Raw genomic sequence first — 16,024 nt, forward strand, 5'->3', positions numbered from 1 at the left:
TTAAAATATCAGACTGGATTATAGGCTGAGATAACATTGCAAAAAGAAACTGTCACTCAAGGGGAAAATATCATTCCTACCCTGACCAAGTTAGACAGAAAGAATTTCAGATTAAAGCCATTGTAAAGGACAACTGTCTTTTATTTTTATTTTTTAAGTGATGAGGTCTCATTGTATTGCCTAGGTTGGAGTACAGTTGCACAATCATAGTTCACTGCAGTTGGGGCTCAAGAGATCTTCCTGTCTCAGCCTTCCAAGGGCAAAAACCATGGTGCCTGGCAATTTTTTTTTTTTTTTTTTTTTTTGTAAAGACAGGGTCTTGCTCTGTTGCCCAGGCTTGTCTTGAACTTTTGGCTTCAAGCAATCCTCCTGTGTCAGCCTCCCCAAGTGCTGGGATTATAGGTGTGAGCCACCATGCCCAATCCAGATAACTATCTGATGGGAATTGAGAGTTTATACCACAGCAGAAACACAATTATAATTTTTGTTTAAGAAAGAATTTATGAATATGATCTACTCATATCTGAGATTGTGGTATATGATGCAACAAATGTTTAAATATTAACTACTTATGGCCAGGCATTGTGGCTCACGCCTGTAATCTTAGCACGTTGGGAGGCCGAGGTGGGTGGATCACAAGGTCAGGAGTTCGAGACCAGCCTGGTCAACATGGTGAAACCCCATCTACCAAAAATACAAAAATTAGCTGAGCGTGGTGGCAGGTGCCTGTAACCCCAGCTACTCAGGAGGCTGAGGCAGGAGAACTGCTTGAACCTGGGAGGTGGAGGTTGTAGTGAGCTGAGATCATGCCAGGAGGCTGAGGCAGGAGAACTGTTTGAACCTGGGAGGCAGAAGTTGCAGTGAGCTGAGATCATGCCATTGCACTCCAGCCTGGGCGACAGGGTGAGATGTCGCCTCAAAAAAAAATAAAAAAAGGTAAGTATTTATTACTTTGCTTAATGAGGAAGTACAGTGGTACATCTGCACCTCACATGAAAGGCAAAGATAACTCATCACATGGGAAGCCTATCTCAGCTATAGCAGAGCTCTGGAGGTACAGGCAAGGGATAGTCAACGTGGAAATCTTCCAAGCTCACTCAAACACCCAGTCATTTGCCATGTGTCTCTGAAAACCCCAAACCTCCCACTTCCTAGGAGTATCACTAACCTAGACATTCAGTGTGGCTCTAAATCTCAGTGGGACACCAACGCTGAAAATACAACTCAGCTGCTGCTGCTGCTTTATCTGTTACATGCTATCATCGCTATCATTACAGGCTGAGTATCCCTGATCTGAAAATCCAAAATCTGTGATGCTCTAAAACCTGAAACTTTTGAGCACCAACATGACACTTAAAGAAATTGCTTATTGCAGCATTCTGAATTTCAGATTTTTGGGTCAGGGATATTTAACTGGTAAAATATAATGCAAATATTCCCAAATCTGAAATAATCCAGATTCAGAAATACTTCTGGACCCAAGCATTTCAAATAAGAGATACTCAATCTGTATCAGTGTTATGAAAATGGATTCTAACTAACACATTATGGGAGAAATTAATAGCCATCACTGCAGAACTACATGACTCCTTGACAACCTCTACGCTGACAATGCTCAAGTCTACATTTCTAATTTACCTTCTCTACCCTTCTGAAGACCTAAATCCCTATTTGGATAGCAACTGGAGGTCACTATTATCCCTATGTTAACTTATCCAAAACCACTCTGTCCTTTCCCAAACAATCTCTCCTTCCCAACTTTGAATAAGATTGCTAGGTACTTTGTGGTTATGATGGATTCATCCTTCCCCAGTTATGAGATTATGTCGTATTTCTGTCAGAATATCTTATATCGGCCGGGCGCAGTGGCTCACACCTGTAATCCCTGCATTTTAGGGGGCCAAGGCAGGTAGATCACTTGAAGGTCAGGAGTTTGAGACCAGCCTGGCCAACATGGTGAAATGCCATCTCTACTAAAAATATTAAAAAAAATTAGCCGGGTGTGGTGGCATGCCTGTAATCCCAGCTACTTAGGAGGCTGAGGTGGGAGAATCACTCGAATCTGCAAGGGGGAGGTGGGAATGAGCTGAGATCATGCCACTGCACTCTAGTCTGGGCAGCAAAGCAAGACTTCATCTTGGAGCTGGGCAGGGGAATCTCATATTTGTCTCTTTCTGCTTTCTCACTGCCTATGCCTGCACTGCCACTTTCTTGCAGAGCTTCCTTACTCCAGCTTCTCTCCCATAATCCTGACCACTTAAACACTCTCTTTCCCTTGTCACTCTCTCATTCACCTACAAAAACCATTCATGATTCTTTTTTATATTATTTAACAGGGCTGAACTCCTTTCATTCTACCTAAAGAGAGAGGCTTATTTTCCAACACTTATCGATACACATAACGTGTGTTCCAATCAGGTACAACTCCTCATTCTGAGTTCGCTGTACAGTCATGCATTGTATAACAGAGTTTCAGTTGATGATGGACTGCATATATGATGGTGGTCTTACAATAAAGCTGAAAAATTCATATCATCTAGTATTTACTACACTAAACTTTTAATTATTATTTTAGAATTATACTCCTTCTACTTACTGAAAAAAAAAGTTAACTGTAAAACGGCCTCAGGCAGGTCCTTCAGGAGGTACTTAGAAGAAGGCATCATTATCATGGGAGATGACAGCCCCCTGTGTATTTCTGCACCTCAAAACCTTCCAGTGGGACAAGATGTGGAGATGGATGGCAATGATACTCGTGACCCTAACCCTGTGTAGGCCTAGGTTAATGTGTGTATTTGTGTCTTAGCTTTTAGCAAAAAAGTTTAAAAAGTAATAATAATAATTTTAAAACAGAAAAAGCTTACAGAACGAAGATTTAAAGAAAACATTTTTTTGTACAGCCATATAATGTGTGTGTGTTAAGTCAAATGTTATTACAAAAGAGTCAAAAAGTGAAAAATGTATGTTTATTAAATAAAAAGTTTCAGTAAGCTAAGGTTAATTACTGAAGAAAGAAATTTTTAAAATCTAGTGTAGCCTTGGTATACAGTGTTTATAAAGTGTCCTAGGCCTTCACACACACTCACTGATTCACCCAGAGCCACTTCCTGTAAGCTCCATTCACAGTAAGTACCCTAGACAGGTGTACCTTTAAAAAAATCTTTTATACTATATTTTTACTGTACCTTTTCCATGTTTAGATACACAAATACTTACCATTGTGTTACAACTGCCTATAGTATTCAGTACAGTAATATGCTGTACAGGCTTATAGTCTAGGAGCAATAGGCTATACCATATAGTTTAGGTATGTAGTAAGCTATACTATCCAGGTTTGTCTAAGTAAGTGTGCTCTATGATGTTTGCATAACAAAACTGTCTAACAACAAATTCTCAGAACATATCCAGTCGTCAAGTGATGTGCAACTGTATTTATTTCCATTAATAATATGCTCTTCCTCCTTTTTGTCTACATCAATCCCTCCTTCTTGCCATCCTTCAACACCTGTTTTGAGTTTCGCTTCTTCCATGATGCCATTCTAATATGCTAGCATTCATTCATTCATTCTACCAACAGATTTTCACTGAGCATCCACTCCATGTCAGGCAGAAGATTAGGTTCTAAGGATTCAGAAACAATGCAATGGACATGACTCTTGCCCTCATGGACATAATAGGCCCTGCCCTCTAACTCCAGTTAAACTCTATCATCTTCAGGTATGTTAACCATTTTTCATGAATTAGATGGAAGCACTTTAAGGGCAGAGGCCACATTTATATTGGCCTATATAGAATAAAAAAGAATTATATATTCTTTTGAATGCCTGGCACAGTGACAGGAGTATAGTCATCTCATAATATATTCTTGTTGATTGAACATTGAACAGCTTAATGTTAACACATCTACCTGAGCCAAGCACCAGGGTCAACCAGAGAGCAGACCAGAGCTGAGAGGAGGATGGAAGGGAGGAAACCCCATGAGACAGCACTGAGAACTTAGAAGAACAATGACACTGAAGTAGTGCAGGGGACATTGAGGGCTGAGCGCTGGTTGTTCTTGTGACAGAGGGAGTTGTGTTAGTTGAATGAATGAATGAAGAAGGTAGGAACTTTAGTAGGACTAAATCTATTGGTCAAGGTTGTTTTCCAAAGACTGTCTCTGCTCTAGAGCAAAGGGAGGGTGATGGTGATATGGTTATATGTGAAAACATACCAACTGCCATTATCATGGAAAGGAACAGTATTTTAATAAAAGGACAATCCTCTGTTCATCATTCTAAAGACAACAGTACTTAATACTGGGTCAAGTTACAAATGGATAGTATCATACTGTGGCATAATGGAGAATCTGCAAGAGAAGTAGCTGGCTTAGATGGACAAAGTGAACATAATTACAGAGCCTAGAACCCAGTAAACACAGAAGAGGGTGAAGGTATAGAAGTGATCAGATACATACAAGAGGGCATAAGTGAGAGCAGGAAGTACTTCCTTCCCATCATGGGGTTGCTTCTATTTTCCACAATCCAAGGCATTGACAAGATAGGGGTTAAACCAGAGACAGGCACAGCAAGTTTGCTATTTTACAGCAATGCATACATGGGTTTGTAGGTATACTATGAAATACACATGCATATATATATTCCACTGCTCATTCTTTATCCTGCCATTGTACTAGTATATACTTAACCAGTACATATAATTCCTTGAAATATCCTAGTGAACTTACTAGTAAATGAAACCAAAATTATGATAAGTACCAAACTTGAGGTTGTCAATTCAACAAATGCAAAGAGCATTCAATATCAGTCAAGAATGGCCTTTAAAATTAAAGAAAAGATTTCTGATATGGACACATTTGGATGCTTATTACCAGCCTAATTAAATAAAGATTTATTCATGCCCACCACAGTGGTGGCGTCTCTAAGACTTCACCCAGTATAACTGGGTCATTGTGTTTGGACCCTCCATTCTTCAGAGCATCCCCCAGCTTGCAGAAGGCCTGATTGTGTGTTTCCATTTTGGAATTGGCTTAAGAATGTGTAGGGATACAAGCAGTGATTACAGTGATCTTTTGTCAATGCACCTGCGACCTCTGAAAATATATGAATTGTGAGACCATGGTTTGTCTTCCTAAAAACTCAGGGCATTCAAAACACTCCAATAAAAAAAAGGAATGGCAGGCATCGTTTTTTTACTGAACAGATGGGAAAACTGAGTCATGGTGGCAGGGGGCGGTAGATGAATTATTCCCAATTCCACCAAGAAACATGTCATAGCTATTATAACGTCCAGCTCTACTCTCCCTCTCAATTCATACAGCTAATTTTTTTTTTTAAAGTCATCTCAGCTCACTGCAACCTCCATCTCCCAGGTTCAAGCAATTCTGATGCCTCAGCCTCCCAAGTAGCTGGAATTACAGGCTTGCAATATCCATGCCTAGCTAATTTTTGTACTTTTAGTATAGACAGGTTTTCATCATGTTGGCCAGGCTGGTCTCCAACTCCTGGCCTCAAGTGATCCACCTGCCTCAGCCTCCCAATGTGCTGGGATTACAGGCATGAGCCACCATGCCAGGCCCATATAGCTAAATCTTGATTTGTTGTTTTCATCCTCTCAAGTCTAGATTAATGGTGTTTCTCCTCATAGGCTCCCTTTTTCTCATTTAGTTGGGGTAATTATTAATTTCCAAACTTATGTGGCAGTTCCCTTATAATGAGGCCTCTGTCCTGCAGCCCCTACCCACTAGGGCAACTCCCTCTGGCATCATCTAGAACACCCACCACAACAAACTCGTGTCTTCTCTCTGCTCAGTTCATCCTATCATCAGTTCGTACTCAGATGCAAGTATCGTGCTCACACTCCAGACTGTGTTCCCTGCATCCTAGTCATGCTCCTGTAAATACTGGCCACCCCTCCTATGGGCCAAGCTTTATCCTCTCCCTCATTGCTAACTCTTCTTTAATCCTCCTTCCACACTAATGAGGGGGAGGAAGATTCCGACTCCCCACATATCCCTTTAAGCAGCTTCTCTTTTTACAGGTCCTACTTCAGGTTCAAAACAAGCAGAGAGAAAATGGCTGGGAAAGAAAATTAATTGCGAACAGACTCTAAAAATGACTGATGAAAACTGTATCTGTCAGTTGACATATGCTGTATTTGTTATACTGTCTTCAAGTAGAAGCCTTTATAACAAATTTGTGAATATATCTGTAGACATCTAGCCCTCTGTTAAGTACCGAATAATATAGCAATGGGCTATTACCGGCTTTATACACATGAGATCTATACCTGGTAATTAAAAGTTTAAGATCCTTATATTATGTACAGTTACTTTTCATGTCTATTTTAACATGACGTTACTATTTCCTTATAAGCGTCAATTCCGCATAGTGGGTAGGTGTGCAGACCAGCCAAGTTGCCTGATTTCAAATCATAATTCTGTTATTCACTTACTCACTGGCTGGAAAGTACTTATCTTTCCTGTGCCTTAGTTTTCTTATCTGTAAAATGGGGAAATAATAGCATCTACCTAATGGGGTTGTTCTGCAGGATTAAATGGGTTGCATTTGTAAAGCTTTTTTTTAGACAGAGTCTTACTCTGTCACCCAGGCCAGAGTACAGTGGTGTCATCTTCACGGCTCACTGCAACCTTTGGCTTCTGGGTTCAAGTGGTTTTCCTGCCTCAGTCTCCCGAGTAGCTGGGATTAGGCCCAGCTACTATTTTTATTAGAGATGGGGTTTTGCCATGTTGGTTGGGCTGGTCTCGAACTCCTGACCTCAGATGATCTGCCCACCTCAGCTTCCCAAAGTGCTGGGATTACAGGCATGAGCCACCACACCCGGTCTGTAAAGCTTTTTGAGCAGTGTTTGCACATCAATACTTTGTAAAAGCTAGTCATTAACAGTACTACTATTAACACATTCTCTCATTTCACCCTCCCATAACCTGTTAAAATGGAGCAGACACAGCTCCATTTTTGCTAATAAAAATTACATCTGGCATGCCCCATCGGTAAGGAGGTGGCACTAAAACTCTAATTTGTAGCAGGGTTCCTGTTCTGCTGATTTGTGCAATGTGACCTATAACAATAAGCCTACTTCTTCCTCTGGGCTTCTGATTCACAATGAAAACTCTTTTAGCTGGGGTCATTCAGAGATCATGCAACAGCCAAGTGTTGTTATGATAAGAACCTTCCTGTTCAAAACTGTTTGACTTCCAGGAGAGAGGAACAGACCTTCAATTTAATTTCAGAGTCCTATATGCCAGTTGAATAACAGAGGGATTTTCTTTCATCCTGGTAGAAAATGTGTGCACTTATTTTTTCATTAATAACCCCTGGGCAAGGAAAACGTCAAGCCACAAAGAAGGCTTTCTCCCCGCTACCACATTTTGTTATTGATGAATCGGACATGAATATATGGAAATAACCACAGAATAAACACTATGGATTTATATAGCACACTTTCCTGCTGTGGAAACTTTAATTTCACAGATATTACTGAATTCAAACCTACAATGTTTTTATCAAGAAGGCTACAGGGACTGCAACGCATAGAAAGGCAAAGGACTGTCTCAAGGTCATGCATAGTGAGACAGTGAGGAAACACAGAAGCAGAGAACCAACTCTTGGTGCAAAACATTGTCCTCCAGACTACCCGATGCATTTCTATTTCTGGCACGGATAAGTGTGACCTGGATATTTGTAAGGTCAAGTCAGAGTTGAAACAGACCATTTACATTAATTATTTAATTCCTGCAAAGGACATATGCTTTGGCATTGCTCAATCAGCACCAAGTAGAACTGTGTTTTCATTCCCCGTGAGAGGAAAATACTCAGTGACATGAAGCATGGCCATAGCAACAACCTGCAGCACTGTTCTCCCCTCTCGGAGGAGTCTATTCCCCAGAGGCAGAACATACCTCCTCACAGTGAGAACGGGCTACCAGAGAAGAGCCTGAAACTCACATGACTAATCTTTGAAGTGCTTTAAGTGCTTTTTTTTCATTGCTGAAGGAGAGGGATATAGAAGTACATGGGCACTTAACCAAAGTCAATACCATACAAAAACCATTAAACAGTTTCTAAAAATCATCTATCAGTGAAAATGGGATAGGGGCAAAGTGCAGTGGCTCACTGCTGTCATCTCGGGACTTTGGGAGGCCAAGATGGGTGGATCACTTGATACCAGGAGTTCAAGACCAGGCTCACCAACGTGGCGAAACCTCATCTCTACTAAAAACACAAAAATTAGCTGGGTATGGTGGCACACACCTGTAGTCCCAGCTACTCAAGTGGCTGAGGCATGAGAATTGCTTGAACCTGGGAGGTGGAGGCTGCAGTGAGCCAAGACTATGCCACTGCACCTCAGCCTGGACGACAGAGTGAGACCGAAATTAGTATCCATATTCCTTACAATGATTATTATTTTCTTCACCTCTTACTCTCTTGTTCTCTCTGAGCACAGACAGGTTTTCTAATTAAGCATAGCAAATAGGCGTAGGCTATCTGAACTAATCTCCATTCAACCACTTTATTGCAATGGGACCTTTGGCAGGTTTTCGAGCCTCTCTGAACCTCAGTTTCCTCTTTTTTGTAAAGAATAGATACCACCTATTCTTTCTACCTGATAAATTGGCAAGGAAATAAGTTAACAGATAAAATGTTAAGCTCAAACTAGAACTGGGTACTTAATTGCTGAGGAAAGGTATCAACAAGAATCTCTGGTAATGGCAATGGTGTTGAGGTTATAAAAGCTGAGGTCCAACCTTCACCACAAACTGAGCCTTCCCTTGTACCTTGTGGTCCAAGTGCCTAATGCATGAAGGGAAACAGTGCAGAGTTCCAAAAGGCTGTTTTGACACAGTAATATATGGGTGCTAAGTTATGTACTACAGGTGAATATTTGTGTGTGTAGGATGAATGCCTATGTAGGTATATATGCATGTGGATATATGAACATGTAGATGTTTGCATGTGTATGCACATGTCTTTGGGTGCATATGTGTGGTCTATGTGTTTGTGTGTGTGTATACATATACGCCCACACATTTGATTAGGTAGAGGCCTGGACAAAAGGCTACTTTCTGGCAACAAATATCTGGGTCTCAAGAACAGCAACAAAAAGGAGAAAGAAGAAAAAGCCAAAGAATATTAACTTTTGTTTAAGTCCACCACTCAGTTCCCAGTACCGAGAAAATAGTCTGAATAACTGAGACATTATGATTGGTCTCTATCTGAAAATGTACGATCTCTTTTGAGAATCCCATTGAGTTCTCGTTATTTTTTTTCCTGAACTCTTAATCTAGTAAGTGACATTTCTCCTATTTGTCCCTAAGATACCATGCCAGAAGCTTTTAATGTTTTGCAAATTCCCACTCTTATGAATTCTTTGAATAAAGAACAAAGTGCCAGTTCTACAAATGTCAGTGGATTCAGAGAAAACCTGTACTAGAAACTTTTGACTAGAACTGGTTCACGATTTGACTCAGTCTTGCATATTACATGCTGATTACTCAGCATGTGCCTGAGGCTGACTAGGATTTGTGGATAGCCTAGGTTTGTCTATGTGTCATTTAGTCTCTAACTATAAGGGGTTACTTAGGAAGTAAAGAACACGCTGGTAATGATCCCAGATGTACTATGCCACCTTCTCCAGCACAAGGTCTTTTCTATTCACTGACAATTTACATCAAATCTAAATTATCTACTCAGGAGGCTGAGGCAGGAGGATCATTAGAGCCCAGGAGTCCAAGCCCAGCCTGGGCAGCATATTGAGACTTTCTCTTAAAAATCTAAACAAGCTATATTATCAAAGGGCTTCAACCCAGTCTCCTTATTGAGTAATAAAACTCATTTGTTGGTACAATGGCAACGATATCCTCGGACTGAGAGTTAATGGATTTCTGCCTATGCAAAATCAGCTTGGCCCATCTGTCTGTATACCTCAATGACCTCAAATGACCTCCTGAGAAGACTTCTGGCCCCACCTGTGGATATGTCCATCTGGTGGCTCTGCGCTCACAAGAAGTATTGATCCAACCCCAGCTAGGTCTGTGTCTAGTTAGTAACAACCAGCAATACTCCAGGTAGTTGCTGGAGAATATAACCTCAAACTCATTGCTACTTAATACCTTTCAAAAGCTCAGCTAAGGACAACAGTGATGGGGGATTTCCAGAAGGGTATGCAGTCATCATTCCTTTGGATACTCTAAATTTCTCCCTAGCCTAACTAGACCCTCTGTAGAGCAAATCAGACTGGCCCCTGTATAAATGTTTTCTCTGATTAGGTGATGTAATTGGCCTTCACTGAGGGATATGATATGAAACTGCCCTCTAAAACCCGTCACTCTGTTTATGAAGTCATATTACATACCATCCTCGCTGAAGGGTCCATGAAAAAACCTGCTCTCTGGTCTTGGTATCAAGAACAGTTCTGCTTTTCTTGGGCAACTGGTCTGCTCTTAACCTACGTGTGTTGTAACTGGTCATATTTAACATTTTGCATGATCCGACAATGAACTCACAATCAAATCTTAGCCTGCTTCTTCTTTTTTTTTTTTTTTTTTTTTGAGATGGAGTTTCACTCTTGTTACCCAGGCTGGAGTGCAATGGCGCAATCTCGGCTCACCGCAACCTCTGCCTCCTGGGTTCAGGCAATTCTCCTGCCTCAGCCTCCTGTGCTTCTTCTACTGAAATAAAACTTGCTGGTGGCTGGGTGTGGTGGCTCATGCCTGTAATTCCAGCACTTTGGGAGGCCAAGGAGGGCAGGATCATGAGGTCAAGAGACAGGCCGTCCTAGCCAACATGGTGAAACCCCATCTCTACTAAAAATACAAAAATTAGCTGTGCATGGTGGTGCGCACCTGTAGTCCCAGCTACTTGGGAGGCTGAGGCAGGAGAATCACTTGAACCCGGGAGGCAGAGGTTGCAGTGAGCCGAGATCGTGCCATTGCACTCCAGCCTGGCAACAGAGCAGGGCTCCGTCTCAAAAAACAAAAACACTTGCTGGCATGCATTTTGAGGACTAACCTCACCTCTGGCAATATCCACACCTTGTTTCGCCTTTGTCTCTCTGTTTTTGCTAATTTCTAATTTATTCTATTTTCCTGTGTTACACAAATTTTGTGAGACTACTTTTAAACTCGTTTGAAAGAAGTTGAAAAATAAATACACCAGAAAAACGAGAAGTCACAGTGAAGCACTGTTAGTGGATCAAATATAATACATGAAACTTCTCAGAATTCTAATCTTAGGTTTCTCATTTAACACACTAGTTAATGGTCAGGAATCATATTTCTATCTGTAATTCTAAGCTTAATGCTAAAGCCTACAGAACAAAAACATACAGACATAATAAGTAACGAGGGAAATTCAGAGATCAAGTTATAAAAGTTAATATATTTTAAAATCCATTATCAGCCTCTCAATTCTTCAAACTTTTCTGGGGTATCAGCTATAAAAAATATTAATGTTTGCTACAACTTCTACTTCATGACAACATTTCACTGCTATTTAAAAGCACAACACTCCAAATCACCTACCGTGTTTGTGAATAAATGCGAGTCCTTGTAATATCTGATACATGATATTCCTTATAGCAGACTCAGGAAACAACTTATTTCTGTATGAGGCAAAGGAAAGCAAAGTTATAAATCAAAGGCCAGAACCTTTGATAAGAAATACTAAAGAAAAACAACCATTTGTTTATACAGAGGAGTTACCTTATAAACACCAAATACATTCACATGTTACAAAAATGAAAAGATTAAACATTTGATAGTAAGCCAAAAACAAAGTTTTTCCTCCAACATAGTATATAAAACATAAAAAAAAAATCTCCTCTCCCCATGATATAAACTAAAACTTTAAAAAATTTTGGTGGGGAAAATTTGAGTTCTTCCAGATGAAGCCCTTATGCAACGCGACGGCTAATAACATTTTCCTCCTGGCTGGGCAAAGCACACAGCAAACTGCTGTTATTGTCAATAAAGACGATATTTGCTCACTCAGAGGGGTGCTGTGAATGGCATTCATTTTGCCACAAAGAAGATGTGCCCAAGAGGCTCCACATGGTTCACCTTTAAAGTTCAAAATTACCGTAGCAGGTAAATTTCTGATTAGTCTCCTCTTCCCGGCATGCAAGCACCTGAGCACTGCAGTGAGAGAGGAACTGAAACAAACCCAGGACTTTTCAGCAGAGCTCTCAAAATCCATGAAGCTGTGACCACCTCTGACTTCTAGTTGCTCTGCCCATATGTCCTAGCGGGAATGGGAAACGGCAATGTCTATTAAATCTGAGCTTCTTTGGATGAATAACTGTTTAGAATAAGAAAATGACTGCATTGAGAACAGCTTCTCTGGAGCTATCAGAGAGTCCCCAAAGTAGATATATGGGTGGACCCCACTCCTAACTGGCAGCTTTCAACATTAAAGCCCAGTAGCGTGAATGTTAAATGACTGGAGAAAGAATCAGAAGAATGCAATAAGAAGAGAGAGAGAAAAAAAAAAAACACAAAAGCAGAAAGAAAACCCATCTGCTTTGCCTATTTATTTCTATAATAAGATAATGATGACCAAACTGTACCTTTCTTTAATGAGCTGGTAAAGATTCTCCTTCATGTACTCGAAGATAAAATAAAGATGATCATTTTCCCTGATAACTTCTTTTAATTTGACTACGTTGGCATGGTTGAGCTTCTTTAAAGACTAAAAGGCAAGGAAGAAAAACAAAACAAAAAAATAAAACTAGAGAGAATCTGTTGTTGAAAAAGAAAAGTAATCCTACATAAACTTGGGAAGAAACATCTAATTTTAGAACCACAGAAATGTCATAAATTGTTTTATTGACAATTTAATAAACAGTGTATCTCTGAAATAGATAGTAACTTTACATAGGAAAACTACTTCGATGAACTGACTAGAAGGCGTGTATTTGACCAGTAACTGGTATTTCTGGCTGCCCCCAGCACCAGGCAATGTACCAGGGCTATTTTGGGCCCACCCCCTCCAGATGATGGAATTCAGGCTGTGGAAGTAGCCAGAGGGGAACCAATAAAAGAAGCTTAGATTTTTCTAGCACTGGAGAATGCAGCTGTGTTGGGCTGAGATCACCAGCTAACAGTCTGCAGACACTCTGAATAGGAAATTGTTCAAAAAGACAAAGGGCTGATGGCCTGCTTCTCTTGACTTTTGTCTGACTTGGGTGTCCATGAGGCGTAGAGTGCTCCTTCTTACAATGTGAGTTTGAGTTACAGAGGACCAACAGACACCTTACTGGAAGAACCCTGAAGTGAGATGAGAGAAATCCCTCTGCTTCCAAGAACAACAAAGGCAAAAGTGAGGCAGTGTATGAGGAATGAGAGGGTGGCTTCGAAAATAGTGCGTGGCCTTCCGATTTTGCGTCTTCACGCATGTGTACTTTTCCTCCTCCTGGAACACGTGCGTACATGTGAGTATAGCCATGTGCACACTGTTTTCTGTTTGCATCATTAGTTTTGTCAATAGTGAACAAATCATTTTTGTATGAGTGAGCAGCATCCCTTCTTGTACAGTAGACACACCCAAAACTGTTGGTTTAGATAATCAGAATCTGATTGACTGTCCCCTTCATGGAAGCCTCCAAGAGTCACTCTGGCCAGTGAGATGAGTCCTTTAATTAAAATAGCCCTTTCTCATACATAAAGATGGGAGTCCAATATTAAGTTATCTTTGAATTTCATTAAGAAGAACATTCTTTTTATAAAACAAAGAAAACATGCGAAGAGGAAAGTGTTAAAATGAATATCCTCATCTAGAAGAACACTCAGTGATAAAATACCCAGGGTTCAGAGCTTGGGAATGTATAATATGATCAGTTACTTGAAGCAGCTGGTAAGAGAGAGGAAATATGGTCAGTGAAAGAGAGCAAAATAAGACTCATTGGAGCCTCCTCCCCAGAAGAACAGTTCCTGCCAAGATACTTCTCTGGCAGGGAATCCTCAGCTGTTTTGGCCAACTGTTTTGGCCAGATCCTTCTAGTATGGACCAAAAGGGCTGATTACTCCCTTTAGTTGGGTTGGATTCCTGGTTCTCCACAAGTAACAAACATAAACATTGCTTAACTTGTAAGTATTCACTAAACTCTCAGTGATTGCAGCTATCTTTTATGCCTGTTTGCTTAAAATGCATCACAAGCAATGGCTAAGGTAGCTAGTAGATAAGCAGCCTAGGAGAAAATTCATTCAGAGGAAAATGAAGTTGTTTTTAAAACTTTTCTGGGAGTGAATTCTAGGCAAGGAGTGGGGTGCCTCCAGCTCTTAGCCTGAAGTGCGTTTGGAGCCATGAATTACTGGCCCAACTCTACGGTGGCTCACAACTCTTGTTTCTAGGTGAGGCTCATGAGCAAGTTAAAGTTCATATTAGTTTAATATAAAAGGAATTAATTTTATGTGGGGGACTTCTTGTGACTGGCTTTATGAAGATGTATTTCCAGGAAGAGGCATCTTATCTTGGCTCAGGGAAGGATTTCAAAAGAGAGGGAGAGGCAGGTCAGTTGTGTCAGAGTGGAGAAGCAGAAGCAGCAAATTAAGCCAGGTCAGCAGTCCAAATCGGGACTGTTTCTCCTCATGGATGAAGCTTTCAGCTGGATATTACCAGTGTTGTCCACATCAGGAACTGATCAACAGTTTCAAACTATTAAAACAACAATGTACTGGGCCCCCAGGGTATCCTGGGGCTTAAGATGCCATGCTTGCTCTTAAAAGGCAAACAACCTAATTGGAAAGTTAGAACATCAATACAAAATACATGTAATAAAATAAGGAAGATCATATTAAGTGTCAAGGACTATCAGAGATGTGTCACGGAGTAATCAGCAAACCCTGAGTGGTCAGTGGGAGCATCACTGGGATGTGACTTAAAGGAAGAGTGACACCCGGACAAGCTTGCTGGGAGGGAGCAGGCACAACGGGAGGGAAGCCCGCTGCAGGTAAGGCATGGAAACTGAGTGGAGGACTGTGTCTGAGGGATGAGAGATGAGAATCACCCCAGTTTAGCTCTGAGGGAGACTCGTCTGGAAGACTTTGGCTGGAGAAGTGAGCAGGGGGCAAACCATTTGGATGCCAGGTATATACCTGCTGAGTTCTTCTGGTGAATCTGTGGCCTTAAGTAGAGCTACAGAGGGAGATGCCTGATTCGATGAGGTTGAAAAGTAAATGGTGTGTGGGAAAGCTGCACTGAAGAAAGAAGTTTGGAAAGTAAAGTAAGAAAAGGAAAGAGTTGGAAACTCAAAGGGAGAGGGGCTTGGGAATGTTTTGGGTTAGAGAGAATGGTGAGCACACTTATAGACTAAAGAGAAGGAACGAGTGGGGGAAAAAAAAGAGTTTAAAGATATGGGAAGGAGGGGAAAATTGTTGGAGCAAGAATCTACAGACATCAAAAATTAATATGGTTAAAAAAACCAAAACAGCAAAGGAACACGGTAGGCAAGATACAGGCAGCCTATGGTTTCAAGATGGTGTCTAGAACCGCATAGTGCCATGGAAGACTATGCTTCTAAGAAAAATAGCACCAGGTGCCATTCCCCCATGACATCACAGGAGCAGGGATTCCCCTCCCTGCAGTGGCCATAAGGTGCAGAATCTCCCTGAAGTCCACAGGGTCTTCACAGGCAGACATGGAAATACATAGGCAGGTGGCAATGAGGAGAAAAGAAATGAAGAAGGAACAGAGGCGTGGTGAGAACTCAGGATTTCCCTTCAGTTCCCTTTGCTGCTGGAATGAAGCAGCTGACAGGACACAGGAAATGATGGTGACAAGAGGCCTTCAGTGACCTTCCTTTTCCTTCCCCTTCTGAGTCAGCAGGCACGAAAGAAGGACCTCAGCAAGGAGGAAGGGATGAGGAATCTTGTAAGGTGCCCACTTTCTACTCGCTTCCGCCATCCTTCCCTTGGTGTTCAGGGCTGTGGCCCAGTGCTGGGAAGTCTGTGTGAGGCTCAACAAGCGCGGGGGTGTGGGGATGGGGAAGATCCCGGCTGGCAGCCAAT

General features: G+C 41.3%; 1 protein-coding gene across 4 annotated transcripts in view; it reads right to left on the reverse strand.

Moving 5' to 3' along the window:
• CILK1 (ciliogenesis associated kinase 1) overlaps positions 1–16,024 on the reverse strand; it is a 60,652-nt gene that overhangs the window by 19,754 nt on the left and 24,874 nt on the right. For 3 of the 4 annotated variants that reach the window (XR_004275613.1, XM_032299696.1, XM_032299697.1), the window contains 2 exons: positions 12,586–12,707; positions 11,543–11,622 (listed from right to left, as the gene is read on the reverse strand). Coding sequence is in view for 3 of the 4 variants with exons in the window: in XM_032299696.1 (XP_032155587.1) it covers positions 11,543–11,622; positions 12,586–12,707 (202 nt within the window). In the remaining variant the exon portion in view is untranslated. Of the gene's footprint in view, positions 1–11,542; positions 11,623–12,007; positions 12,261–12,585; positions 12,708–16,024 lie in introns of those variants that run through there. The other variant, XM_032299698.1, reaches the window with a different exon arrangement.

Source organism: Sapajus apella, unplaced genomic scaffold, assembly GCF_009761245.1.
Source record: "Sapajus apella isolate SASKATOON/1434 unplaced genomic scaffold, GSC_monkey_1.0 scaffold41, whole genome shotgun sequence".
Lineage (NCBI taxonomy): Eukaryota > Metazoa > Chordata > Mammalia > Primates > Cebidae > Sapajus > Sapajus apella.